At 37.0% G+C, this 27,993-nt stretch overlaps 3 protein-coding genes, 1 non-coding gene and 1 pseudogene across 5 annotated transcripts; 1 reads left to right on the top strand and 4 right to left on the bottom strand.

Moving 5' to 3' along the window:
• Positions 1 to 594: 594 nt before the first annotated feature.
• LOC106422980 (RING-H2 finger protein ATL40) lies at positions 595 to 1,860 on the bottom strand. The gene has a single exon (XM_013863767.3). It carries the CDS (start codon positions 1,526 to 1,528, stop codon positions 1,067 to 1,069), a length of 462 nt encoding a protein of 153 aa, XP_013719221.1. The 5' UTR covers positions 1,529 to 1,860; the 3' UTR covers positions 595 to 1,066.
• Positions 1,861 to 3,758: 1,898 nt separating this feature from the next.
• Positions 3,759 to 6,342, top strand: LOC106423054 (annotated as a pseudogene).
• A 2,300-nt stretch (positions 6,343 to 8,642) lies between these two features.
• LOC106422912 (UDP-glycosyltransferase 89A2-like) lies at positions 8,643 to 10,323 on the bottom strand. The gene has a single exon (XM_013863693.3). The coding sequence runs from the start codon at positions 10,236 to 10,238 to the stop codon at positions 8,877 to 8,879; it is 1,362 nt and encodes a 453-aa protein (XP_013719147.2). The 5' UTR covers positions 10,239 to 10,323; the 3' UTR covers positions 8,643 to 8,876.
• Positions 10,324 to 14,611: 4,288 nt separating this feature from the next.
• Positions 14,612 to 20,712, bottom strand: LOC111205492. Of its 2 annotated transcripts, XM_048754995.1 has the most exons (3): positions 20,075 to 20,712; positions 19,738 to 19,991; positions 14,612 to 19,170 (listed from the first exon to the last, which is right to left on the bottom strand). In XM_048754995.1, the coding sequence occupies exon 3, from the start codon at positions 16,191 to 16,193 to the stop codon at positions 14,628 to 14,630; it is 1,566 nt and encodes a 521-aa protein (XP_048610952.1). In that variant the 5' UTR covers positions 16,194 to 19,170; positions 19,738 to 19,991; positions 20,075 to 20,712; the 3' UTR covers positions 14,612 to 14,627. The 2 variants fall into 2 exon arrangements, with proteins under 2 accessions (XP_048610952.1, XP_048610951.1); XM_048754994.1 differs by having other exon boundaries at positions 19,738 to 20,645.
• On the bottom strand, positions 16,447 to 16,518 carry TRNAP-AGG. Its single transcript has one exon. It is a non-coding gene; the product is annotated as a tRNA-Pro (tRNA).
• Positions 20,713 to 27,993: the final 7,281 nt, after the last annotated feature.

Here is a 27,993-nt window from a genome sequence, read left to right as displayed (position 1 = left end):
TGTTGTAGATCTGGTTCGTGGAAAGCTATAAGCTTCAGATCTGGTTCTACTCTCTTTTCCATTCTCAAATCTAAGGCCAAGGTGAGGGCTTGTTGCAATCTCTATCTCCTTCTATTATTATCTCATCATGGTAGAAGTGTTTAGGTTGATCATTCATCCTTATTTGTTACTTTCTATAGATCTACTAATATAAATAACTATACATATGATATATATAAATATCTTGATGCTTGATGTGTGAAAAACATAGATCTATTGCTAAGGTTGTTAAAATATGGTTGCATGATGTTTGAGGATTGAATGTGATGATTGTATTGATTGGGGTTATTATTATAAGAGGATGATATTTATATATTTGGGAGATGTATTGAGTTAGGGAAAGGCTTAAGGTCTATGTGTGCCGGTGTAACGTGGTGGAATGACATATATGTATGTCTCGGGCGTTACATCGTTTCTTGTTGGGTCATGTGGCAATCGTTTGAGTTGGCATGATTCATCACCGAAGCGGGCATGCGGCGTGCCTGTAAATGAAGTAACGTAGAAGCGTGATGTCGTGGAGACAACGTGGAACGTATGAACATGGTGGCGGATCAAGCGAGAACCAATGTCGGTAACTTGATTGCGTGAAGGCGCGAGACAGCGTGATGTCGTGGAGACAACGCAACATGAAAGTTCTCGCGCGACAACATGAGGAACGCGGGTACCGATTTAGGTGGCGTGGTCTCATTGTTGGCACCGCCGGGGTTTATCCTCGTTTCTTGTTGATTGCTTTCGATTTACTGAATGTTAAAGTTAGATGCTTATGCTATGTTGTGTGATGATTGTTGGTGATTGATTTCGGGGCTCCTAGAGCTTCCCTCACTGAGTATTTGTCGAAATGCTCACCCCTCCTTCTTTCTTCATTTCAGGTTCGGCTCATATTGGTGGGTTTTTGTCAAAGACGTCCTGGGATCCTAAAGACACATTGTTTCGGCCTTGTGGCTGGAGACAAGTGTCATGATATCGCCGACCATTTCAGCTATGCTTGGTCGGGGTGTCACAGACATATATATAAATTAACCATCAACTATTCTATACTTTCTAAAACCTTGTCCCCAGTGCTAGCCATCGGCTCAGCCATTGTACGACACACAGGGCAAGTTGTGTGCGATTCAAGCCACCTAGCAATACATTCCACATCAAACATGTGCTTACAATTTGGTAAAACCTTAATTACAGCATTCTTGGCGATTAACCCTAAGCAAACCGGACACTCTATCTCCTGACTGTTGCCCTCGAGATCGTTGTTGTCCAGTTTGTAAGAAAATGTCGGGAAGGCAGCAATCACAGAAGCGCTAACCCCTTGGCCTTGTGGTTCTCTTCTGCGGTGGCGGTGGTCGTCTTCTGTTTCCGGTGATACATCCACAAACCTACGGCGTTTGATCAAACAAATAACGAGGAGGGTGAAGATAACGAAGATAGTCAAGAGAGACGTTACGGCGGCGAACCAAAGGATGATGGAGTTTAACGAAGGGTCGTTGAAACTCATCTCTTTGTTCTATAAAAAATGGCTCTCAAAGGTTAATAATGATACAAAAATAACAAATACATGTACCCTTTTTATATATAGATCATTGAGAGTTGACATTCTCTTTGAATATATTTTGATTAAGAGTTGAAATACAATCACCAGTGATGAATTTGATTATATTAACATAAAAGAGAAGGGCTGATTTGAATCGATACACCACAAGTAGGATTAGTTTACTTTTAATTTGCTGCTTGTGGGAATCTGTGAATTTTTGTATATAAATAAAAATATTATACAAACAAGTTGTAGAAAAAAAACGCTAAATGGTCTACTATTTATGTGTGAAAAGACATAAAGATTAAAGAAAATCAATACTAGTTGTTTTAGATGGTTAGTTTGGTGTTTCTGCCCCCTATCATATATGTTTAAGAAATGTTTGAATAATTTAGAAAGCTTGAGAAATAATAAGGTTGAATTCACTGTTGTTTTTTTTTTTTTTTGAACACAAAATTCACTGTTGTTTAGAAGTTGAGTTCTATGACAAGAGTTTGTTTAGCTCTTTGGTTTCTCATTCTCAAAGTAATATATTTCAAACAACTGATAATAAAAATAAGAGGTGAGGGTGAAATTCCCTTGATATTTGTGAAGGATGCAACCAACATAATTTCCTAATAGTTTATCCAAATGACATGTTTTCTTAACTATTCATTGGTCACCTTGTTTAGTGTTTCCCAATTAGGTTTAAATTTTAAACAATTTACAATACTTTTTAGGGCAATTCTCTTAAATAGCCTATTTTAAGTTTTTGTCACTAAAATAGTTTTCAAAAAATAAAATGACTAAAATAGTTCTTTTTTATTTTAAAAATTTTTATTTTTATTTTTATTTTTTAAATTTGGAACCCCACCCTCAATTTTAACTTTAAAACCTAAGTCTAGATTAGTTAACCCAAGAATATAAATATATATTTATCCTTTAATAAAAATTTTTTAGTCATTTTCCTCTTTGAGATCTATTTTTGTGAAAATAAACTAAAAAGGCTATCCTATAGAATTTTTATATAAAACAACAACTTAACTTAAATATAAAAGAAAACCAACGATTTAATTATGTTTTTATTTAAAGAAAATTATAAAACAATTGGAAAATCTAAAAGAACCATAATCACATCAAAGATCCCAAAGAATCATCAACATCTTCAGTTTTGTCCAACAGGCTGGACTGGGCTGTGTAGAAAAAGCCCGTCTTAACAACCCAATATAGCATATGTATATATGACCTAAACTCAAGCAATATAACAACCTTCACTAGAATTAGCCAATTAGGTACAAACCACAGATGTGATGGATGAGCTGCTGAGTGTCCACATAAATTTTCTTTTAACTATCTGGACATTTTCATAATCTTCCTTAAAACGCTTCACTAACTAATTTTGTATCTTGTCTGCAGTAGATGGTTACAAAACTAGTAGTTCAAATCAACTGCCTTTGGAGACTTCACACTAGAGATGGGAATCATGAACTTGTACCGCAGGTCTGACCCGTAAAGATTATCGCAGGGCAGTATTGGGCCAGTTTTTTAGGCTCGCAAATTAGTGGGTCTCACGGGATGGGTTATTGCGGGATTGGATTGGGATGGACCGAAGAAAACCATGCGGGATTACAAGGACCCGCGTCTTTTTCTCTACATTTTTTGTTTTACATGAAAAAATAAGAGAGAGAATGAGAAGAAGGTGATTCGTGTGACTTCCCCCGAGAAAAATGAAAGGCTCCAGCGATGACAATTCAAGCTCCAACAATTGCAATGATGATTCGAGCTCCAACGATGACGATTTGAGCTCCGGCGATGTTTTGATTTGGGGTTCTCTTTTTTATTTACTTTGGGATTGACATCTTTGATTTGGTGTTTGATTTTATTTAATTTATGGATTCATCAAACTAAAGCATTGGTTATGAACTTATGAATTATAAGCTAATGAAAAATATTTTATGCAATTGTGTAACAAAAGTAACTACAACTATTGTTTTGAATAACAAATAAGCAAATCAATTAGTGATAAATCATGTCCAGTTCAATCGACGACATGTTCCAGAGTGACCTAAAGCGTTATGTTGCCCGCAGGTCGACCCACAAAGGCTTGTACATATAGCAGGACGGTTTGGGCAGCTATTCCGAAGACTGCAGCCCGCGCGGACCTGACCCGTCGTGATCCGCTTGAAGACAATCCCGCTGCAGTCCGGGACGAGATGGGACGGGACAACCTGTTCGCCATTTCTACTTCACACCCCTCGGCCAAAGTTAAAGGAGTCTGCTAACCATTTCTTTTCTTGTTAATCATTTTTTTCTGGTAATCAGAACAACCACTTTGAGAAACTATTTGATACCAAATGTAATATATTTCAAGTTTGTGGCCCCTAGTTCGATTCTTGATGTTTGCTTTAAGTTTTCAAAGTTCTCCACATTTGGTATCTGGTGATTAATGTCACTTCTTTCAACTTCTAAGTTTAGAGATGTACTTACGAGTCACGGAAATTTGAAATAGTATCATGAATGTACTTTATGAACTCTTCGTGACAATATGGTTTTGACCTTTTGGTAGCTTTAAAGAGACGGTAAGACAACGTGATAAACCACAGTCCAACCTGACAGATCTTATACCCTAGTTAGTAGTATTAATTTTCTTAAGACTGTTGGTTGGTGTGACACACTGACATTTTGATTTAGCAACAATCACTCATTATAATTTTGATTCCCAGCCTAATTATAATCTTTTCCAGCCGTAATGATTTCCCTTTTATAACTCTTTACTTCTTCCTTACTACAGCTAGACACCGAGGAAAAGAAAAAACCTTCTAATCCTTCAGTCCACAAAACCTCTGTTCTGTTTTTTTTCCTCTCTCTGTTTCAATCTTCTTCAAGTTCACTGCCAATACCAGCTTTCAGTTTCTTCACGACCTTCTTTCTAGGTATCTATCCATCTATTTTTAGCTGAAAAAGTGGAATGTCCGTGCTGGTTAATGTTTTGTAGATTGGATATTGAGAATGGTTAATTTGGATTAGAGAATTCTTCAGTTTATTTCGATCCTTTATTCGATTTTACTTTCTCTCATACCATTGGGAATCTTTTTTCACATAAGGGTTTGTGGTTTGGTTTCATGTTACTTCACCTAACCCTCCCTCTTTTCCAGCTGAACTGAATTTTCTATTGGGTACTTGTGTATGAATAATGACTTCAATAACCCACTCTAGTAGTTGCAGTAAGGTTCAACTTTTTTGTGAGTGTATGCACACAAGAGTTTCTCTTTGAGTTAGTAGATTTTTTAAGAGGCATATGCAATTTACTGTACACTTGTGTAGTTACAAGAATACTACTGGTAATTGTCTTTACTAGATCCTTCATCATTTCAGCCAGAATGTTTCTCTTCCATCTCAGGGTTGAAGGCATTTTGCATGCATACAAGGTGTTTTGGTGACAAGTGACAAGAGTCTGAGATGGGTTGTGGGAATTTTTTCAAAGCAATAATTGGTTCCAAGAAAGGGAAACAAACAAGCAGAAAGAGTGAGAAGGTATGTTGTTTTACATTGGTGTGATCATCATTGCAGATTACAAGCAGTGTCCTTCTTTGTGACAGGGGTTTATAAAACCAAAAGTATCCAAGAAGAATGTTACACGTTCTGCATCACTAGTTTTTCTTAGCGAGGATCGGGCTGCAACTCGAATCCAGACTGCTTTTAAAGCCTATAAGGTGCATTGACTAGAGTTTATACATTCTGTGTTCATTTATAATAACCAGCTTCATAGTTTTTGTTATTTTTTTCTCACACAGGCTAGGAAAATGTTACAGCGACTAAAAGGAATAGCAAGAGCAAAGCTGTTAACTGAAAAACAACCAGTGAAGAAGCAAGCAGCAGTTACATTGAAGTATCTTCACTCATGGAGTAATATACAGTCTCAGATTAAGGCTCGCCGGGTTGGCATGGTCATGGAAGGCCGACTGATTCATAAAAGATTAGAGAATCAGCAGAAGCTTGAGGCCAAGCTTCATGATATTGAGGTATGAAACTATCTAGAGCTGAGTTTGACCATCTTTAGACAAAAGAACATCATCAAAGAGATACAAATGCAGGTTGAATGGAACGGTGGGACAGTGACCAAAGATGAAATCTTAGAAAGGATACATCAAAGAGAAGAAGCTATGATCAAACGAGAAAGAGCTTTGGCTTATGCTTTCTCTCATTAGGTATATATATAAAAACATTTTTTCTTTTCCTTGTTTGCTGACTTGCTATGGTGAAGAAGTAACACTGAGCTTTTAACAGTGGAAAGCTGATGGTAAGACTCAGTGGCTAGGTGGTTATGAGCTGGGGAATACTAACTGGGGATGGAGCTGGAAAGAGCGTTGGATTGCTGCTCGGCCTTGGGAAGTAAGATACTCTTTGACTCCTAAGAAACGGAAGAGTTTAAAGACGGTTTGTTGCGAGAGTGAGACTAAATCAATTTCACCGGTGAAGAGAAGAGTGTCATTATCATCAGTTTCAGCTAAAGCTCCGTTTCCTGGAGCTGTGAAACCACATAGATTGTCATTTCCAGGAGCTTGAAAAATGAAGTTAAACGGCTGTCTATGTATAAGAGTATACGCACGTGCCTTATTCTTACTTACAAGTGGAATGAGACTACAAGTTTGAAGTTAGTATATTTATTTGGTCTGTGTGTCTTTTCTCTGCTGTGATGTAAATAACATATATTGATATGTAGGCGAAGATGGTGATTGTTGTTTTTATTTTTGTAAAATCCATGCAATTGGTTTTAATCCCCCTAGTCCTAGGTATTTTATCCAGATCCAACAATCAAACGAACAAAAAATTTGTAATTTAGTCCAAATTTTTTTACTGGAAAGATGTGAATCTAATGAGAACCGAACTAAATTTAACCAAACTCAATTATAATCATGATGTGAAAACTTAAATTCCTAGGATTGTGATTTCATATGTTTTCTCTTTAATACTTTAATTATGATTTAGTAGTACAAATTTCCATTTGTTAATGTCATATTTGGAGATATTTTCAACTACTCTAAATTTTAAGATGTAAAATTTAAAATTTAAACAATGTTTGATTTTAATTATCTTTTGTTTATTTGAGTCATTTCGCATAATTTCTGGTAAATTGTACATGTTTTAGATAAAAAAAGAAGGAAAAAAGTGTCAGCTACATGAAGTTTACTCTAATATGGTGGAAACCAGTGTTTTTAAAACCGGACCGACCCGATGGTTGGACCGGGTTCGACCATGAATCGGTTATATAGTCGGGTTGATCTAGTAATTAGTTCGACCATGAACCGGCCACATAACCGGATTATATTTCAAAATTATTAAACCAATAAAAACCACTAAAACTATCAAAAATCTATAAATCATTCATATAAACAAGAAACTAATTTATATTTATAATAATTTACGTTCAAAATTGATTAATATTTTAACTATGCATCATGTTTACTAAAAAAATATTAAACCTTATTATTGAACCAGGTTTGACCTGGTCGAACCATATTGAACCGTGATCCAAAATATTTCCGGTTCAGCTTCCGGTCCGGTTTTAAAAACACTGGTGGAAACCATTCAATGTATAACAATGTGTTCACAACTACACCACGTTTATGTTAATGCATGCCACATATACAAAGTAAATGATTATATGGTGATAACATCACAATCGGATTTAATTGCTTTTAAGCTAAGTTAATGGGGTCAATCCGTAATATATTAAAGTTAAATCCGATTTATTAAATTCGATCCGACCCAACTTCTTTATCCGACCCGTGTCGACTTAAGACTCTTGTTTGGATCCCCAATTCGAAAATTAGGGTTCATAACCAACAAAAAAAGGATTTCAAATAGATGCAATACAGAGGTAGTTTGACATTCTTTTCTCAGAAGTTGGACCAAGTTCTTGACAATGAGAATTTGACATTTCACTTGGCTCACATATCTTTTTTTTTTTTGCAGACCAAATGAAATTTTACCTTCTAAGAGAAGCGTTATGTGAAGGCTCCTTCTCTTTTTCTGGCTAGACTTTCTAACTCTTAATGTACATAACATACATTTGGCTTTGTACCAATATCTTCGTTGCAATGGAGTTAATAAATGGAATTTGCAAATTTGGTTCTTGTGCAGCACTAGTTGGGACCGTTTACAAGAAAGAACAGTAAAAAAAGCAAGCATTTCCTTCTTAGCTGAGAAGATAAAAACATTGCATCTCTTTGAAATCAATTTTTTTTTTGTTATGAACCCTAATTTCGAATTTGGGGTCCAAACAAGAGTCTTAAGTTGACACGGGTCGGGTAAAGGAGTTGGGTCGGTCGAATTTAGTAAATCAGAGTTAATTTTAATATATTACGAATTAACCCATTAACTTAGCTTAAAATAAATTAAACTCAATTGTGATGTTGTCACCATATAATCATTTACTTTGTATATGTGGCATGTATTAACATAAACGTGGTTTAGTTGTTTGACACATTTTCATACATTGGATTGTTTCCACCATATTAGAGTAAACTTCGTGTAGCTGAAAATTTTTTTTCTTAAAAAAGAATTAGAGATCCTGAACTGAGTGAAATTCCTTTTTTTTTTGTATTTATAGATATATAAAACAATTGGAATCAAACTGACCCAAATTTAAATAGAATTGAGGAGTTAGAGCTTTTTGGAAAGGGAATCTGGTTAACAGCTGCTTCAGCTACATAACCTCTCGATCTTGTTAGGACACGTCTTGCTACATGTTTTAATTCTTCTATTGATCTGATTAGTGTATCTTTGTCTGTCTGTGACCTGAATGGGTTATGCTTGTTCTTTCCCATAGAAATACGATCTATTACCAGGGTATATTCCGTACCATATGCTGAGAAGAAGGATTTTTTGGGCCTGTATAAAGGACTTGGTGCGACAATGTTTGTATGTGTTGTTTGCTTTCATATGTTCTCTTGTGTCATAATGCCAAGTGTGTTGATTGTTAACTGCTTCTTGGTACATCTTTTTTTCTGATTCAGGGTGTTGGGCAACCCTCACAATCAGCTTTGATTCAGGGTGTGTGATGTTATGTGGTTAGAATATTTTAAGAAGAGCTACGTTTAGTGCAAATTGTCAATCATCTGACACCAAAGTGAAGGTATGTGACAGTAATGTCTGCAAAAATATGTAACAAAAACTATGATCCGACCGAAATATAATGGAACATATATGAATAGACAAACTATTCTTCTTTTCTTGGGTAAATGATCATTTGCTTCTTTTTCTTCTTTTGGATATTTGATCATTTGCTTCTTGACAATGAAATTTATTTATTTTCTCTGTGCACCGAATCTTAAATAAGAGCAACTTCTCTGACCAGTCTTTCTAAATCAGCAAAAGAGCTGCCTTCTGTCACTGATCCTACTAGCTTCCTGCGCATCTCCTCCGCTCTAGCTCCAAGCTCACGTCCACTCTCACCCATTGTTTCACCTATAACCCGGCCAAGTTCAACCGGGTCAGGCACTGTTCCATCCCCTTCACAAACCCGAACCGCCACATCCAAATCCTCCACCAGCAACCTCGCGTTCACAAACTGGTCAGCCTCCATTGGCCACCCCAATATCATGGTTCCACTCGTTAGCCCTTCAAGCACAGAGTTCCATCCACAGTGGCTCAAAAACCCTCCAACCGCCACGTGTCGCAACACCTCAAGCTGCGGAGCCCACCCTCTAACAACCACTCCCCGACCAGCCACCCGCTCCTCGAAACCTTCGGTTACCGGATCTTTCTTAACCACCCATACGAACCGGGTCAAGCTTTTCTCTAGCCCAAGCGCCAGAGCATCACACTGCTCCTTGGTCAACGCCTTTTGACTTCCGAAACATATGTACAGCACTGACCGTTCCGGACACCCGTCAAGCCAACTCAGCAACGGGCAAGAACTGGATCTAACCGTCCCAACCTGGTCCAACCCGAGTAAACAAAGCGGGCCAATTCCAAAAACCCGGTCGTGACCAACTCTCTGTTTCACATACTCCACATACTCGGCTTCCAAACACTCTGCCGTGTTGAAAACGCAACCGTAGCTCAAAAAATTCATGGAGCTTTCAGCTTTGACCGTTTCAAGATCCCGCGACGGTGACTGAAGCGAGCGTCGGAAAACCGACGGAAGATGGTCCTCCTCGAACACCGGAGCCCCGGGAAGATCCGAGAAACGAACCGGATCCTTCGTTCTTGATTTGATATGGTCGAAACAGAACTGGAGAACAGAAGCCAAGAAAGGGCCGGAGGAGAAGAAGGCGAAGCGAGGGATACCGATCTGGTGGCAGAGATCGTGTGTCCATCCAAGGAAGAAGTCGGAGACGAGCGCAACGGGGGGAGATTGGTGAGAACGGAACCAGAGGGTGATAGGGTCGCGAAGCTGGCGAAGAGAGGACATGATTGGGAGGTTGCCGGAGTTTCCGAGGTCTTTAACGTTTTCGACGCCGGGAGGGAGAGAAGGGTGGGGAGGGAAAGGGAAGACGACGGAGGTTACGGAGGAGGGATGAGCGGAGAGGAGAGGAGAAAGGTACTGGAGGTTTTGGGGAGTGATGATGACGGAGACGTTGACTCCACGAAGACAGAGTTGGTGAGTTAAGTCTAGTAAAGGAAGTAAGTGGCCTTGTGCTGGGAAAGGAAACACCATCATGTGCGATCTTGTCTCCGGCGGCACCATTACAAAAAAGTATTTGTGTAGTGTTTGTCTACTTTAGCTTTAGCTTTTCAACATTGTATGGTCTAAATAATGATGCCCTTTGTTGAAGATTCCATGAATCGTAACCGACACTTATTTGCACCATAAACGACAATTTTACCGATGTAACGTAACTTCAAAGCAACTTTTTGTAGAAATTCTACTCTATACTCTCTCTTTTGTCTTCTTCTCTGGCTGGCTTCATTTGGCTTATTATGCATATTAGCATATACTGCTTTGCATAAACTGGTTGGTGAATATTATAAAGACGGAAAACAGACAAATCAAAGTTCTAAAAGCCATGGTATGTTTGAAGCAAATTTGTAAATCTGCCAAAAGCATAAGAAAGTTTTTTATATAAATTGAGCTGCATTCAAAACATTTGCTACAAAAAAAAAAGTCAATGGGGGCATACCGAGAATAGAACTCGGGACCTCTCACACCCAAAGCGAGAATCATACCACTAGACAAAATGCCCTCTTGTTGATGCACGTGAGTTCAAACAGTGAACGGAATGTCGTTTTCCTTGGATCCATTTTCCTAAGACCAGTTCTTGCTAATCTGATTTATTGTGCTTGAAACGCCAACATTTTTTTTTTGAATGAATGTAAAATTTATTCAGCCAAAACTGTATTACATATGGTGCTACTGTTTTATTTTTGTACAAAGAATCAAAAAATCAGAGACTCTATTGTTTAAACCTCCTCTCAGCCTTCTCGTGATCCAAACCAAGCCATGAGACTCTCTTCAAGATATTTATGTCCTTTGCCTTTAACTGCAAGTAGCTTCAGCCTGATTGCCTTGTCAATGAACTTGACCAACACTGCCACATCGTGTGACTCCTCACCATGCCTACGCGAGTTTTTCTCCCTCCAAATCGTATGCACAGTTGCTTGCAAGCTATACCTAAAGAGAAAGGTCTCAGTTGGATTGTAGCCGAGATTTGCTATAATACCAATAAGATCATTCCAATCTGCGGTGTATCTGTCTCGCATGATACCCCCCACAAGCTTTTTCCACACCTGCTCTGAGTAGTGACACTCAAAGAAGAGGTGGGCGCAGGACTCTTGAGCAACATTGCATAGAACACAAGTGGTATTAAGCCCATCACACCACTGTTGTATACGATCAAGTGTTTGAAGCCTTCCCCTAATAGCAATCCAAAGTAAGAAAGAGTATTTTGGAGTGGACTGAGAGAACCAGACTCCTTTGCTCCATATGCATGGTTGGTGGTTTCCTCGTATCTGCTCCCAAGTTCTCTTAGTGGAGAAATCAGAGACAAATCTGTCGTCTGCTTGTTTCCACATTGCAATATCCTCTTCCTTATTTGCAATAAGGCGGATTGCATTTAGCTCCTCTTCCACTTCATTCAAGATGCTCAGCCAGTGGCTTCTTCTTCTTCTTCTCCGTCTTAAAGCCTCAGCCACACTAGCATTCTCAGATATACCCAAATCAATAATGCCCCGATCTCCTATCATTCCCTTGAGGCTTCCAAACTTCAACCATTGATCATGCCAAAAAGATGTTTGCTCCCCACTTCTAATCTCCTTCATGAGGAATGGTTTCGCAAGTTCCCGGAGCTTAAGCAGTTTTCTCCACACCCATGATCCAGAACTTGTGTTATCTGTGATCGACCAAAAGGATCCCTTACGGATCAGGTAGCAGTGAACCCATTTAACCCATAAGGAAGGGCCCCCCGAGCAAACCCTCCATATGAGTATTAAACAATGCACCGTATTTGCTTCTTTTAATGGCCGAAGCCCCATACCTCCTTCACTCTTAGGGATGCAAACATCCTTCCAACTCACCTTAGCTTTAGAAGTTTCCAAACCTGGTCCCGACCATAAGAAAGCGGAGCACAGTCTCTCTATTTCTTTCAAGCAGCTACCTGGCAAACGGAAGGCTGCCATCCAGAAGTTCGCAAGACTCGTTATTACTGAACTTAAGAGTTGAAGCCAACCCGCGTGTGACAGGAACCTGCCCGTCCAGCTTCGCAACCTCTTTCGAACTTTCTCCACTAGCGGCATGTAATCGTTTATTGTCATGCGCTTAGTGAGAAGCGGGAGCCCAAGGTAACGAACTGGGAGTTCTCCAGAAGAGAAAGGGAAACTGGAGATGATATCTGCTTTGACTGCCTCAGAGATTCCAGCAACATAGAGAGTGGACTTTTCCAGGCTGATGGTTAGACCCGAGATGGCTGCAAAGTCAGTAAATACCTTCAACACGCCTTCAACTGATCTTCTTGTTCCATCTGTGAATACCAACAAATCATCTGCGAAGCACAGGTGTGACAGTAGGATATTTTTGCACCGAGGGTGATAGCCAATCTGCTCTCTATCTACCGCTTTATCCAACATGTGAGACAGTACATTGATGCAGATTACAAACAAGTAGGGAGAGAGAGCGCACCCCTGCCTCAGCCCTCTTTTGCTTTGGAAAAACCCTGCTAGCTCACCGTTGACTTGTACGGAGAAGGAAGGTGTGCATACGCATAGCTCAATCCAGTGAATAAAAGCCTCAGGCATGTTTAATGCCCTCAGAGTATTCAGTAAGAATGGCCAGTGTACAGAGTCGAAAGCTTTTGCAAGGTCGATCTTCATTACGCAGCGGGGGGAGACGTCCTCTTTGTGATAGTCCTTGACAATCTCAGTTGCCAGAAGCAGATTTTCCACTAGTAGCCTATCTTTCACGAAGGCTGACTGGTTGTGAGAGATACACTGAGGGAGGGTGCGCTTCAACCTGTTTGCTATAATCTTGGAGATGACCTTGTATAGGACATTGCAGCATGAGATGGGGCGATAATCTTTCATCTCTTGCGCATTGTCAGACTTAGGAATGAGCGCCAAGATATTAGTGTTAAGTCCTTTAGGCAGAAACCCTTTACTGAAGAAAGATTGAACCGCAGCTATGAAATCCTTTGCAATTATAGGCCATGAAGCCCTGAAGAACTCTGAAGTGAAGCCGTCAGAGCCTGGGGATTTATCACTCGGCATGTGAAACACCACTCCTCTTATCTCCTCCTCTGTTACTGGCCTCTCAAGCATAGCTCTTTGATCACCATTGCATCTGAATGGTATGATGTCTTGGAGTTCTGCAACCGTGGGCTCCTGAACACCCAATGGCTCCAACGTCATGAAATCATGGAAGAACCGCTCAGCTTCCTTTTTGATCTCGTCTTGAGAGGTGACTATGTTTCCAGAGGGGCACTTGATTTCCTTATTGCATTTCGGGTGTCTCTGACTTTAGCAGCGTTGTAGAAAGCTTTGTTGTTTCTATCTCCTACCTTCAGCCAGTGAAGCTTAGATCGTTGCTGCAAAACCTTCTCCTCAATGTCTGAAACCCTCTGCCATCTCTCCGCTGCTGTCTGCTCTGCCAAAATATTTCCTTGAGTAGGATCCACCATTGCCTTCTCTTGTTTCTCACAAAGATCTTGGTATGCCTCTTTTACTTTCTTTGTAAGAGCTCCTAGCTTGTCTTTGCTCAACCTTCGGATCAGAGGCTTTAAACCTTTTAGGTACTTGGAGAATCTGAAAAGGGCAGATGTGGATTGGAACAATGGCTGCTTTTCTCTCCAGTAATCTGAAATCACTTCCAAGAACTCTGGTGCCTCTACTACGATATTTGAGAATTTAAAAGGTCGACGTTTGCCAACTGCCTCAGCCCGGAGATGAAATCTACCTCGCAGATGATCTGAACATCCTCCTGCTTCGAAAATACCATAGGCCTGAGTACGTTGATTAAGCCAAGTCTCATTAACCAAGATACGGTCGAGCTTTTTGCAGATTGTTCCTTCTCCTCTCCTGTTACACCATGTGAACTTTGGCCCCTGATATCCCATGTCTAGAAGACGACAATGCTGAACGACACTCTCAAAATCCCGCATTCCAGGAGTAATCAGACCCGAGTCTTGATAGGTAGAATGCTCCTCCCCGTCAAGAATCTCGTTGAAGTCTCCCATTATTACCCATTCTTTATTCCTGAACATTTGTGAATCTTGGTGAGCTTTGATGTCCTCCCATAACTCTTTCCTTTTCTCTGCAGTATTATCTGCATAAACAAAGGAGCAAAGGAACTCCTCTGTTTCCCCTTCCACAAGAACTGAAACCGTGATTAATTGGTCAGATTTGAACACCGGAGTCACTCTGACTTGTGGACTCCAAATAACCCATATCCTGCCTCTCCTACTGAATTCATAGTTATTTACAAATGACCAGCCCGGAAATACTGACGAAACAATTTGAGCAGACTTGCTCTCTTTGACTCTAGTTTCCAGCAGACCACCAAACTGTAATCCTTTATTTTGTATCCACTGACGGACGACTTTATGTTTGGAACCTTTGTTAAATCCTCTCACATTCCAGAAGAAACCAGTCATTGAGAAGATTTGCGGGACCGTTTTCCCTGAGTACCAGGGTCTGTTTCCTTATTTGAGTGCTCATGAAGGATTTTGTGGTTAGTCTTTGAGCTTCTCGGCAAAGAGGGTCGTAGACTTCTTTCTCCACTAACACTTCCTTGATTCTCCTCTTTACCTGTTTTGCTTCCATTCCGTCTGCTTTGTTCCATTTCCAACTGCTTATCCGGCTCCTTTCCCTCTTGAGTTTCTTCTGGCCTCCTTCCCATATCACATATCTCCTTACTGACTTCCTCTTCACACTCCTCCAACGCACTTTCCTCATTGCTTACTACCAGTTCTCCTATGTTTACTACCAGATTTCCATTTTCATCTGCACTCTCCAGAGCAGAGAATCTCGATGCTAGTGTAACCTGAGCAGACTCCAATGATTTTGGGCTTCTACTTGTTTTCCCGGGAGACACGTGAGCCCAGACCTCAGTTGCCCCAACTACCTCACCCTCCTCTGGTTCTTCTATTTCCTCTGCATTTTTCCCAACCGCATCTACCTCGCGTGAGTCTACTTCAGCCTCCCCCTCCTCAACTGTCTCCTTTCCCTCAACTATAGCTTCCTCAGCTTCCTCCCCTGCCACTACCTTCTTTTGTGGCTCCTCCTTGTTGTTGTTCATCTCAATGGTGTTGTTTGCCTCTGCAGTTTTCATGGCAAGATACCCTGCTTGTATTATTTCTGTGACCGTTCTTGGAGATTCTTCCTTCTTGTTCATTACACAGACCTTGTCTGTGTGACCCCATTTGTTGCAGGTATGACAGCGTACAGGTAACCAAGGATATATGAATTCAACAGGTGAAGACTTCCCATTCTTGGTGAAATTAATTTTACTCGGTAGTTCCTTTGAGAGATCAGCGTTGATAAAGATTTTTGCGAGCTTGAAGTTCGAGCACGCTGCTGTCTCTGGGTGGAGCTTCACTGGGTGACCTGCAGCACTGGTGATAAAACTTAGGCCTTCCCAAGAGAACATATTCATCGGAACGTTCTTGAGATGTACCCAAAGTGGTATCGATTTGACTTCTGGTTTCTCCTCCAACTCTTTCGGAGTCCATTTTGCGACTACCATAGGGATGTTCCCTATGTTCCACATCCCTCTGCGCAAGATTCTGTTTCGCATAGCAATATCTCCTACCCGAAACTTGATGGTTGTGGAGTCAACCACAAAGACCTCCACTGCCTGCCCTTTACCTCCATCTCTCCATATTTTGTTCACAACGGCATGAATCCTCGCAATATGAGGCGCTGTGTCCAGAAAATTCCCGATTATAAAATCTTCCCAAAGGGGATTCACGTTGATGACAACTTCATCGGGGATCTCCACGTTGAGCTGACCCTCCGAATTTGTAACATCGAGAGTGTATTTCCTCAATACCTTCTTCTCCTGCGCGATACCAGCCCACGAAAGAGCTTTGTGTGGAAATCCTTCTTTCCGCGTCAATCCGTTCTCAGGGCCTGCGAACCCGTGCCCTGAGCCTTCCAGAACCTTACTCGTAGCCGGAGCCGTCCCAGATAAGTCCGGCGGCTGCGCCGAATCCATCTCTAAACCCTAGTCGCAATCGCCTTCAGAATCCCCTTTCAGCAAAACGGTGCCGTATTTGGATGATATCGACTGAAACGCCAACATTGCAATTGAGGGAACTAGAATCAGTTTAGGATTTTGATTTGGTTAGAGAGGGAAGCGGCTGTTGTTCAAGGGACGTAAGCTAGTTGATCTGATTGTAATGATACAGTTTGCATCATGTTCTATCAGTTATTTTGATCATGTAGTCGATCCTGAAAGTAAAACTAATGGGGCATTCCGAGAATTGAACTCGGGACCTCTCGCACCCTAAGCGAGAATCATACCACTAGACCAAATGCCCTGTTATTGGACATTTAAGTTAAGAAAAAATATCTTGAAATCTTTTGTCTCATTATTTTATAACTTTATAACCACACGTTCATCGTATGAGATTGTTTAGTTTGCCTTTCATTTGAAATGTTAGAGTAATTGTATGCGAGTCTCATACATTTTTTTTTTCTAAACGCGATGGAAACATCTCAAAGTAAGTTTACATCAAACTCAGAACCTCTCGCACCCAAAACAAGAATCATATACTAGACCAAATGCCAGATGTTCATATACAATAATTGGTTAATATGCTTAAGAAAAGAAGGTCTTTGTCCTTTTTAATTGACTTTTGTTGTATAGAAATTCGGAGGACATTTCTTATGAAGAGTTAGCGGCTCATGGTAATTTCATGCTTATTTCATCTGATGGAGACTTCCATAAAGAACTTAAAAACTAAAAAAAAGTCTTATCACATTTGGTTCTTCATTGTCCAACAAGTGTTGCTGACAAATTGAAGAATTGTGGATTTACCTTATTTAAGAGCGATACGTTTTTGGCTAATGATTGCAACGTCTAGATGATATGAAAATTAATGGTTATTTTTACTGCCTTATAGAATTTCCTTCTCATGCTGAATGTTGAAAATAACAATTAATTTCCATGTTTGATCTTCTTTCACGTTTGATTTTCTTTTCCCAAATAATGAAAGTTGAATAGATGTACATAATCTCTAGCTGTTTTTTATAACAAATCATACCAACAATACCCTTCTATGATGTACTTAGTAATATGAACTATGAAATCGTTGATAAAAAAAAAAGAACTATGAAATCATTGTTGTAGGTTTAACACCTCGTTCATAATTTGGTCAAAGCTAGTCAGAATTTTTTCTTGTTTGTGATCTAGAAACATAATCCGGTTGGTTTTGTTTTGTGACTCAAGTTGTCCATGAAATTATTTCTATCTGAGATATTGATTGATTCTGCAATTTTTCTATTTTTTAGGCTTGAAAGAATAGAAAACCCATCAAAAAAGTTTACCAAAAGAAAAATCCTTCCAGATTTTAGCTTCGCTGTTGCAAGTATCTTTCACTCGTTCACCTTCGAGCCATCTCAACGTAAGAAATGAAAGCTTTTGCAGAGAAAGAGAACACTTTCTTCATGGAGACTTCGGCACTCGAAGCTTTAAATGTCGAAAACGCTTTCACATAAGTTTTCACTCAGATTTACAGAGTCGTTAGCAAAAAGGCTCTTGAAGCTAGAGATGATTTAACCACAGCTTTGCCTAGAGGACAGATGATACATGTTGGAAGCAGAGATGATGTTTCTGCCATCAAGAAATTGGGTTGCTGCTCGACATATCAATAATGAGATTTTCCCCTCTCTCTTTTCTTTAAAGAATCTCTTTTAATGTATTGAAAATGTTACAGATTAATTTGACTACAGTACAGAATCACGTTGTATCAGGGAACACGTGCACGTGCACGGGAAGAAGCCTATATTCTGAAACCACAGGCCCGAAACATTGAAAGCCCATGAGGTAATCAAAAGCTTGAGGTCGACCACAATACCATTTCCAATGTATTTCCCTATTTTTTCCTCTAAAATAGAAAAACTCTATAATAGAAATAAGTTTATCTCCAATGTATTCCTCTATTTCTTTCTCTAAAAATGAATATTTTTGATATATTCTTTTCTAATTTTACAAATAGTACCTTTTATTTGTGAAAGTTGAAAACCAATCCAATTTATTGTAACATTCATAAAATTATGATATTATTTACACTGAATATTTTTATAGAAACTATTATGTAAATAAAAAGTATGATTATATATTTATATAAACAGTAAATTTTCACTAAAAAATATTTATTTTGGTTATAATTGTTAAAGTAAAAAGTTAAAGGATCATTTTGTAAATAAAAAAGTATGCATCTATTATAGAGGAATGCTATTTCTTCCTCTAAATATAGAGGTGAAAATAGCAATTTCTATTTTAGAAGAATAAATAGAGTAGGGTTGGAGTGGTTTTATCTCTAAATGCTATTATAGAGACAAATATAAAGGTGAGTTGGAGATGCTCTAAGAATATCGCTTTTACCCGAAAAAGAAAGATAAAAGAAAAAAAGAAAACTATAATGTTGGAGAGAAATGCTTTATTGGATTGTAACAAACACAATAGAGGCCGACATAATGATGTTTACGTTAAGTTTTAATACGAGGTAGTTGGATAAGATATGCTTAATGATGGAATTTCGGAACTTGCTAATATTATCGGTTTAGTTTTTTAACCAAAATAAAGGAATTTTAGATGAAAATCTTATTTTCTGGTAACTAAAAAGTCACTTTTACTATCTTACATTCTTACCATTTCGTTTAGGTAGTGTTTAAAATCAATCGGTATAACAAAATAGGTTTTAAAGCAAAAAACAAAAAAAAAAAACAAAAGAACAAAACAAAATAGGGTCTATCCAAGATTACGTTAAGTTAGTGCAAAATTATCATGAACTAGCATATGTCACTTACAATTGCATGTCCAAGTTTTTTAGAGTGTGAAAATAGTAAAAAAAGATATTGAACTCCACTGGACTCTGCCTGGGCCACACCACTACTTGAGGCAAACCAACGGTCATTTATTCAAGATTACATCATAGCATCTAACACAAGTCTGCAAAAATCCTTGGCTGCATCATTAACACAACACAATCGAAATTCATCAGCCCTCATCTGCCAAAAGTTGAAACACAGTATGATTGTTTGCCACGAGTTTTTTCTGTAATCATGTTTTGTCATCAGTCATCACCCCATTCACATGTCTTACTTTATTGTCTTGCACTAGTAAAAATATGTCGTATAGCCACAACAAAACAGTGGCTATACAGCTGAAAATCGTGGCTATACAAAAAATAGCCACGCTTCTGGATTAAAAAAAAACTCGTGGCTATAGTCTCGTGGCTATAGTCTCGTGGCTAAAAGAAAACCGTGGCTATTCGTGGCTGTTAGCCACGGTTTTGCCACTACATTTTCGTGGCTCAGATAGCGACGGTTTTGCCAAAGATTTATCGTGGCTATGTATAACCACGGTTTAACACTACATGTCTGTGGTTATTCTAAAAAAATTAATTAAAAAAAATAAAAATTAAATTATAGATAAAATTAATATTAAATACATTAATTTTGTATATATATATATATATACATTAATTTTGTATATATATATATATATTAAAATATACATATATATTATATACTTTCCGGCGGTGTCTCCTCCGTCTTGCTCTCCGGCCGTGTCTCCTCCGTCTTCCTCTCCGACCGTGTCTCCTCAGTCTTCCTCTCAAGCCGCGTCTCCTCCGTCTTCCTCTCCGGCGGTGTCTCCTCCGTCTTCCTCTCTGGCGGTGTCTCCTCCGTCTTCCTCTCCGGCCGTGTCTTCTCTGTTCGAAATTGTTCTACAAAACCCAGAACCTCTGGCTTTTTACTGCACCAGATCTGAAAGTTTTTTTACGACCTGCAATTTCAACAATGAAGCTCATGTTAATGGCCATAAGGAGAAATTCCAACAGAGGAGAGTGAGAGAGAGATGGTGGTGACGATAGTGAGAATCGAGTCCATAGACGGATCCCTCTCCGTTTACGATTCTTCTGTTCTCTCTTCTTCAGTTTCTTTCACTCTCGCTTCCGAAGTTAGGGTTATCGATTTGGGAAGAGGTTTCTGAAAGTACAGATGACAAACATTAAGGAAAACAAAAGATTGATTTTGCTTTAGACTGTAAGAATGGTGTAGAGAGGAAGAAGATTCGGCATGGAAGAAGGTGAAGAGAGAAGAGAAGAAACGTGGTTGGACAGAGAAAAGAGGAAAGTGGGATTGGACAAACGAAGAAACACGTACGGATTAAATGTGACCATTAGATTAAAAGTTATCAAGGGCTCACATTGACAATCCACACACTTGTCTCTTATTGGATAGAAAATTAAAATTGATTATTAATTATGTTTAATTTTGTTCTAGTGTTTGTTAAATGTTAGTGTATAAGGATATATATTAGTTTGAAGTACCTAGAGATTAATTTGAGGTGTATGAAATTTTAATTTAAATTATAATGTTTTATTTTCTATGATATAAAGTTTGGAATATGAGACTTGAGGTTTAAGGTTAAAAGTGGACTGAAATAAAGTATGGAGTTAATTTTTATGAAATTTAATAATAATTAGATTATAGGAATAAACTATTATAGGAATAAACTATAAATTTAATAATAATTAAAAATATATACCATAAAACAATAATTTTATGGTTATATGTATTATGAATTAGGGTATATTACTGTTTTATGGTATATATTTTTAAGATATAATGTTTTATGATAATAGGTTAGTATGAGGTATGTGGTTTAGAGTTTAAGGTTATGATTTAGAATTAAGTATATGGGTTGAAATTCAAATTTTTAAAGATTAATTTTATCGTTTAATATTTAAGATTTGGAGTTTAAGTTTTGAAATATTAGAATTGGAATTTGTTTTATGACATGATTTAAAGAATGTACAATTTAGAAGTTAGATTAAGATTTAAAATAGAGTTTAAGTATTTGAGACTAATTTTTTTTAAATGATTAAAATTTGAGTTTTGGTTTAATATTGAAGTTTTGTAATGAAAAGATTGGAGTTTTAAAGTTTATTTTTAGGGTTTTGAGTTTAAAAACACGTTTAGGGTTTAGGGTCTCTAATAGCCACGTAAAATTTGTGGTATATCATAGCTATTTAATAAAAGCCGCAGTAAAATAGTGGTTGGATCGTGGCTAAGACTCTAGCCATAAACAACCATAATAGAGAAACATAGAAGACATCGAAGAAGGAGATGGTGTCGGCTTGAAAAGAAGAAAGATAGAGAGAAGGCGTACAAAGGAAGAGAAATGAACAAGATTGATTGTTGGCCATTGGATTACAATTAATCAATGGCCAGAAATAATAATCCCAATTTTGATGGATTGTCCAATAGGAAAGGAGGACGCAGATAGACAGAAGATAGATTGTGAGCCTTTGATTAAAATCAATCAATAGCTGAAAAAAACAATACAATTGCCTTTTCCCTTTGATTTATCTATAGTTATTATATAAATTATATTTGTTTTAAATAAATTGATATCATAATTTTATTATATTTTGTAATTGTAAAATTTGAAATGTTGTATATAGTTTGAGATATATTTATCTTATAGGAATTATATGTTATTTAAAATTTAAGCTTAGTGTTTTGTGATATAGACTAAGTTTGAAGTATGTTGTTTGTAGTTAAGATTTGGAATTAAGTATATGGTTTGAGATTAACTTTTGAAAAGATTAATTTTATAGTTTATATTTAAGATTTATAAGTTTGAGAATGAAGTTTGAAACTATTGAGTTGAAGAGTGAATGTTTATAATATAGGGTGATAAGTTTAAGATTTGGTGTTTTAAAGTGTTGATGTTTATGTTAAATTATTTATAAATTTTGGAAGTTTAAATAAGTGTTGGATATTAAATCCAGGTAAATTAGGTAAATCTTAATCATATATATTGTTTTGTAGGTAGATATAAGTTTATGGTATATGTTTGGGGTTTAGGGTATATAATTAAGGTTTTTGACATAACCACGAAAAAATAGTGGTTACACCGTGGCTAACACTCTAGCCACTGAAATAGATGTGGCAAAAGCGTGGCTAGTTTTTGGCCACTAATTTTTTGTAGCTAAATCGTAGCTATAATAGCCACGTTTGATTTCGTGACTAAAATGTGGCTAAATTTAACAACAGTTCTATGTAATCGTGGCTATTTTATAAAGCGTGGCTAACCGTGGTTAAAATCGTGGCTTTTTTAATTTAGCCACGGTTTTACCGTGGCACTACAGTGGCTATGCGACAGATTTTTACTAGTGTTGGTAGAGAAACCCCAAAAGTAAAGTATTGATCTTGTGAATATAGTTAGTCAATTTTAAATTTATTGCACCACCATATATTCATTTTGGACTTGGGATACTGAAAGGGGATGTCTCTTTCTTGCTATTTGTGTAGTCGATGAAGAGAATAATTAGGATTATCGACACTACGACCAAATACATGTTGTATTACTCAGTTCATGGATTGAGTTTGTAAACGTCAAAGACGAAAATTTTAATTATAATATGGAGTGTATCTTCTATTAAGAAATAATTGATTTCATAAGTTTTTTTTTGACGAATTAGCCTTTGCTATTTTTATGTACTCAATTGTTAAACTCGTTTAGTTAGTGTGGTGGCAAACAATTTAGCAAAATATACCCTAATCATGTCTGCCCTCTAAACTATCTAATTAAAATATGAAAATATTTTTTCTTTAACTAGTTAGCTTAGATAGTACTGGTATGCAACATTCTTATATATGTTTAGATTAGCATTTTTTTGTTGTTGTCAATGTTCCTACTAGCATTAAGAAGTCATCTTCTTGGTATCGACGTTCAAAAGTTCCATAATGTCAGAAGTCGTAATCGTCGTATAAAATGTATTTTCTCGTCGTTGACCAATCACGCTCTATTGAACTTCCAGCCGATAGCAGAACGGATATAATGAGACATCACATTATAGATGCTGACTTGGAATTCCATCTTTTAACATTGTTATATTTTAAACTCATATACGATTTCATCTCTTTCAAATTTAATAATACAAAAATTTCTGAACCATTCCAACAAAAAATACGTTTTCATTTCTAAAGTGTGTGATCTAAACATATTACTTAAAAATTGACAAGAGAAGGAAAGTTTCAATTTTTTTCAGCAGAGCGAAACAAAGTCCATTTAAAAGCAAGTTTGGTGTTTCATGAAACAAATAAAAACAAAACAAATACTGCGTCAAATTGAAAACGCACCACCTAATTTAATTATGAATCAATCTTAGTGCGCTGGGTAGCACTGACACAACTTATTAAAGCTGCGTTTAAAGGCCTGAAATAGTAATCAGTCAGAAAAGAAAAGTAAAGTAAAAATTTTCTTCTTACGAAAATCATTTACTCTTCTCCTAGAAAACAAAACACCATCACCCTTAGAGCGCGTGTTCCACGCACACAACTCTAAGGTTTTCAAAGAATAGAGAGTAGAGCGGATGCCCCCCGGAGAGAGCGTGAAGTTAAATACTTTCCAAAAGAAGATAGGAAACAGATGTCGGGGCATTAACCAATTGGGTAATTGGAATTGTAACCCGTTTTGTCCGGGTCGTACCCCAATCTTAAACCCCTTTGCGTGGATGCTCTTATAGCCCCCTTCTCTATTGCTGTAGCCTGTAGCTATCGATGTAGACTGTTCTCTCGCGTGTCACCAAAAAAAAAAAATACAAATCTTGAAAGAAAAAGAAAGGGAGAAAAAGTCCCCCTGATCCTCGGGTTCTTTGTAATTTAAGACACTCTCCTCCTTTTTCTACTCTCTGTATCTACATGGTCCTTTTACTTAAAAAAAAAAAGGTTTGTTTAGCTAGTGTCCACATGGCCGGTCCCAAAAATAGGCAAAAGAACCGATCTCTTAGGACATCATAATTTTCAACGATAAATTTAGTTATATATAAGGCACTAATTTTTTTACATCAATAACAAAGTCACAAAGTTTATAAGTGAGATTAGGGCATCAAGAAAAATTTGAAAATGTTGGACCGGTATCGAGTGTCCGTAGTCTAATCCTGTTTGGTCTCTTGTAGATTTGATTATGACCAGTCTTGATCAATGATTGGATGATAAAGATTCTAAATAAATACAGTATGGTCTATCAATAAGGTTATTATGTAGCGTTGGGTTACGCTTGTTCTTCTTAATCTAGAACTTAAGCTTTTCTATAAATATCTCTCAAAATGCTTGCTCAGATTTAAGTGAGTTTTATTTCCTTATCAATGGAAATGAACTTAAGGTGAATTGTGTATTTGATATACAATTACTTATAATTTGCAAATAACCGTACGTTTGATATAATTTAAGTTACTTTATTGTGATTAACACTATGATAACGAGCCAGTTAATGTTCTAAATTGCGCCTAATTAGACCCCATTTATGTAAAGATTTTATGTTGTTCTTGGATTTCAAATATTTCTACCTATCTTGAATTTGTGGTAGGAAAACAATATTATTATTGTTTGCATATGTGTTACGTTAACATCTAAAAAATAATCCTCAACCTCTTCTATAACGTTGTCTTCGTCTTTGACTCTTTGTCGTCGTTGGATTTTTCTATTGGTTTCGGTTTCATTGCGGTGATTGAGTCTTTGTTTTTCAACAATAATTTTTGCATCTTCATACGTTTGTAAATGTTTGAAAGGTACTAGCTCAAAATCTTTAAAACTAGTTCTTCATCAGATAGAAAAAAATAATCTTTCCAGACCAGTAATGAAATAGACACCACATCTTTTTGCAACTTTTCTTCAGAAACTGAATATACGTTGATTGGCGTAATTAATCACATCAAAGACGAACCAACCAGTGGCCGAACCAGCTAAAAAGTTCACTGGGGTCAATAAAATCAACTCATGAGGGAGGTCAAGTTAGTTTGAGCAAATGTTACCGGGGTCAATGACTGGATGTATTGATCTTATAACATCTCATTAGATTTTTAATCAGAAATACAAGTACATTTTTTGTAACAAAAATATATAATTTGGCAAAGTGATGAGCCCCTTCCTAAACGTTACCTCCGCCACTGGAAACAACAATAAAATTACATTGACTTGTATGAATATTTAGATGAATTTGTTCTCAGTAATAAGCTATCATACCTCCAAATTAATTTTTAAACATGTTTTATTTTATCAAAGTATTATTGGACGCAAACGCTCGCATCACAAAGTTCCACAGGGATGGACGCAAGGCGGGTGCTTACTTTTTTACGTATATTTAATACTTGGCTTGTCTTGAACAAGTAATGAACTTTTGGATTTGTACTTGATTTGTCGGAAACAAGTACTTGTTATTTCGAGTATTTGTCCAAATATATGTTACTTGCAAGTTACTTGCATTGTTCGATTACTTATTACTTACGAGTATTTATTAATTACTTAGATATATTTTCAAGTTTTTAAGAATTACTTGATAGATAATATTCTATGAGAGAAGGTTAAGAAAGTTTGTTTTATTTACTCGATTTGGTAAAAAACACGAGAGTTATTTTAAATAAAATATTTGCACCTAATATAAAAAAAAGAATGAACTTAATGCATATATTTCGATAAGAAAGTATTGTTTATTTCTTACAACAAAGAAATATCTATGCATGGCTTTGGTTTTTATAGTTTAGTTATCATTTTTTCAGTCGTAAAACAAGTAATGAATAATATCAAGGCGAGTCGTAACTTTTTTTGTGATACTTATTATTTGCTTTGTACTTGCAAGTAACAAAACTCAACGACTTGATACTTGACTTGGCAACGACGAGTACCTGAAAAAACGAAGCGAGTACGAGTCAAGTAACGGGTATAAGGCAAGTAACAAGTATTCGTGCTCAGCCCTACCACTTGCCACGTCCATGGTGATGTTCGTTTGCTCACCCAGGCGATCCATCTGGATAAAGATGCAAATTGATGTTTGTTTTGTATATTAAAATGCTACATCCAGATGGATCACCCAGCTGAATTTTTTTGAAACTCAACTCAAATTCTCACCCAAATGAAGGTGAATTTTTGACAGTACATCTGGATGCAGATGCATTTAGTTTAATCCAAAATGATAAATGAAAAAAATAACATTTTAAAATCAAAATATTCTTTTCAAACCAAAAATCCTAATTTTTTTGTAGATACATTTTCCGTCAAAACCGAAAACTGCCCTTCCCCGCCAATACCGCAGAACACACTTTTTGCCAAAATCGCAAAAATGCATTTTATAGTAAAAAGCGTAAAAACGCACATTTCCATAAAATACACTTTTCCGCCAAAATGCATATTCCATAAAACAAACATTTCGGCCAAAGCCGTAAAAATGAACTTTTACGTCAAAACCGTAAAAATGTACTTTCCCACCAAATTTGTAAAAAGCAATTTACCGCCAAACCGAAAAACCCAAAAAATACTGTTTCCCGCCAAAACCGAAAAAAATCGCAAAAAAAAAACTGAAAACACACAATTTCCGCCAAAACCGCAAAAACACACTTTTCCGCCAAAACCGCCAAAACACATTTTTCCGCCAAAACCTCGAAAAAACATTTTTCCGCCAAAACCGCGAAAAAAATATTTTTCCGCCAACCCGTGGAAAAACATTTTCCCGCCAACAACACATTTTTCGTCAAAACATATTTTCCGCCAAAACCGCAAAAAAAGTATTTTCCGCCAAAACCGCAAACCATATTTTACCGCCCGTGAAAAAATGTTTTCCCTCCAAAACTGTAAAAAAAATTATCCGCCAAAACCGTGAAAAAACCATTTTTCTGCCAAAACCGCGAAACAAAAATTTTCCCCACAAAACATATTTTCTGCCAAAACCGCAAAAAAAATATTTTCCGACAAAACCGCAAAATTGCATTTTTCCGTCAAAACCACGAAAAAATATTTTCGCTACGAAAACACACATTTTCGTCAAAACACACATTTTCCTTCAAAACCGCAAAAACACATTGTTTGCCAAAACCGCGAAAAAATATTTTCCCGCTAAAATCGCAAAAACACACTTTTCGATGAAAAAATGTTATTTTTCCGCCAAAAATGCAAAAACAAATCTATTTTAATCATTTTATTAACAAGTTCATCTGAATGCAGATGTAAGTTGAAAAAATAAAAAGCAAACGAACATAGTTGCATTGAAATGATTCATCTGAATACATAGATAAAATATAGAAACGAACAAGACCTAGATAGAGCATCTGGATAAATCATCTAAATAGACCATCTGGATACATCTACGAAAAAGGACCATATATATATGCCGTATTTTAAAACATTACAAACGATACCCCACTGTACTGTATAATTACGGGAAAAATAGAATATAACGGTATCCCAAACCAAATCTACACCATAAACACAAAACCTCATGAACTGCCTATAATAAATTAATACAATAACGGATAAATAATTTAGACTAGTCACTTATGTGCATCAATCCCAAAAATTACGCCACTATTATCGAATCACTCTTTTAGTATTTCTATTAACATTTCTCTCCACCATATAAGAGACGGCAAAGACGATATAAATGACGTTTTTACTAGGATATTATATTTAAACTCATTAAAAGAAGTTAGTTAAGCCATTATTCTTGGAAGCAGATCTCATTGTATAATCATTATTATACTTGTAATAAAAAATCACTGTGCAAAGTACGTTTGTGAAAGTCCAATAGTATTACGCAAGAAACTGCTGTGTGCAACATAAAAAAATAAAGAAACCAATCTATCAAAAAAAATCTAATCCATCCACGCACAAAAGGACATAAAGCCACACACCCATCAGTCACACCAGACGTAGCAGCAGAGACCACTGTTACAGAGCACTCTGTTCTGACCCCTCTCTCTCTCTCTCTCTCCTCTTTAACATTT

The sequence above is a fragment of the Brassica napus genome, chromosome C4 (assembly GCF_020379485.1).
Source record: "Brassica napus cultivar Da-Ae chromosome C4, Da-Ae, whole genome shotgun sequence".
NCBI lineage: Eukaryota > Viridiplantae > Streptophyta > Magnoliopsida > Brassicales > Brassicaceae > Brassica > Brassica napus.
Note: the sequence above shows the minus strand (reverse complement) of the source record. Positions and strands in the feature narration are given on the sequence as shown.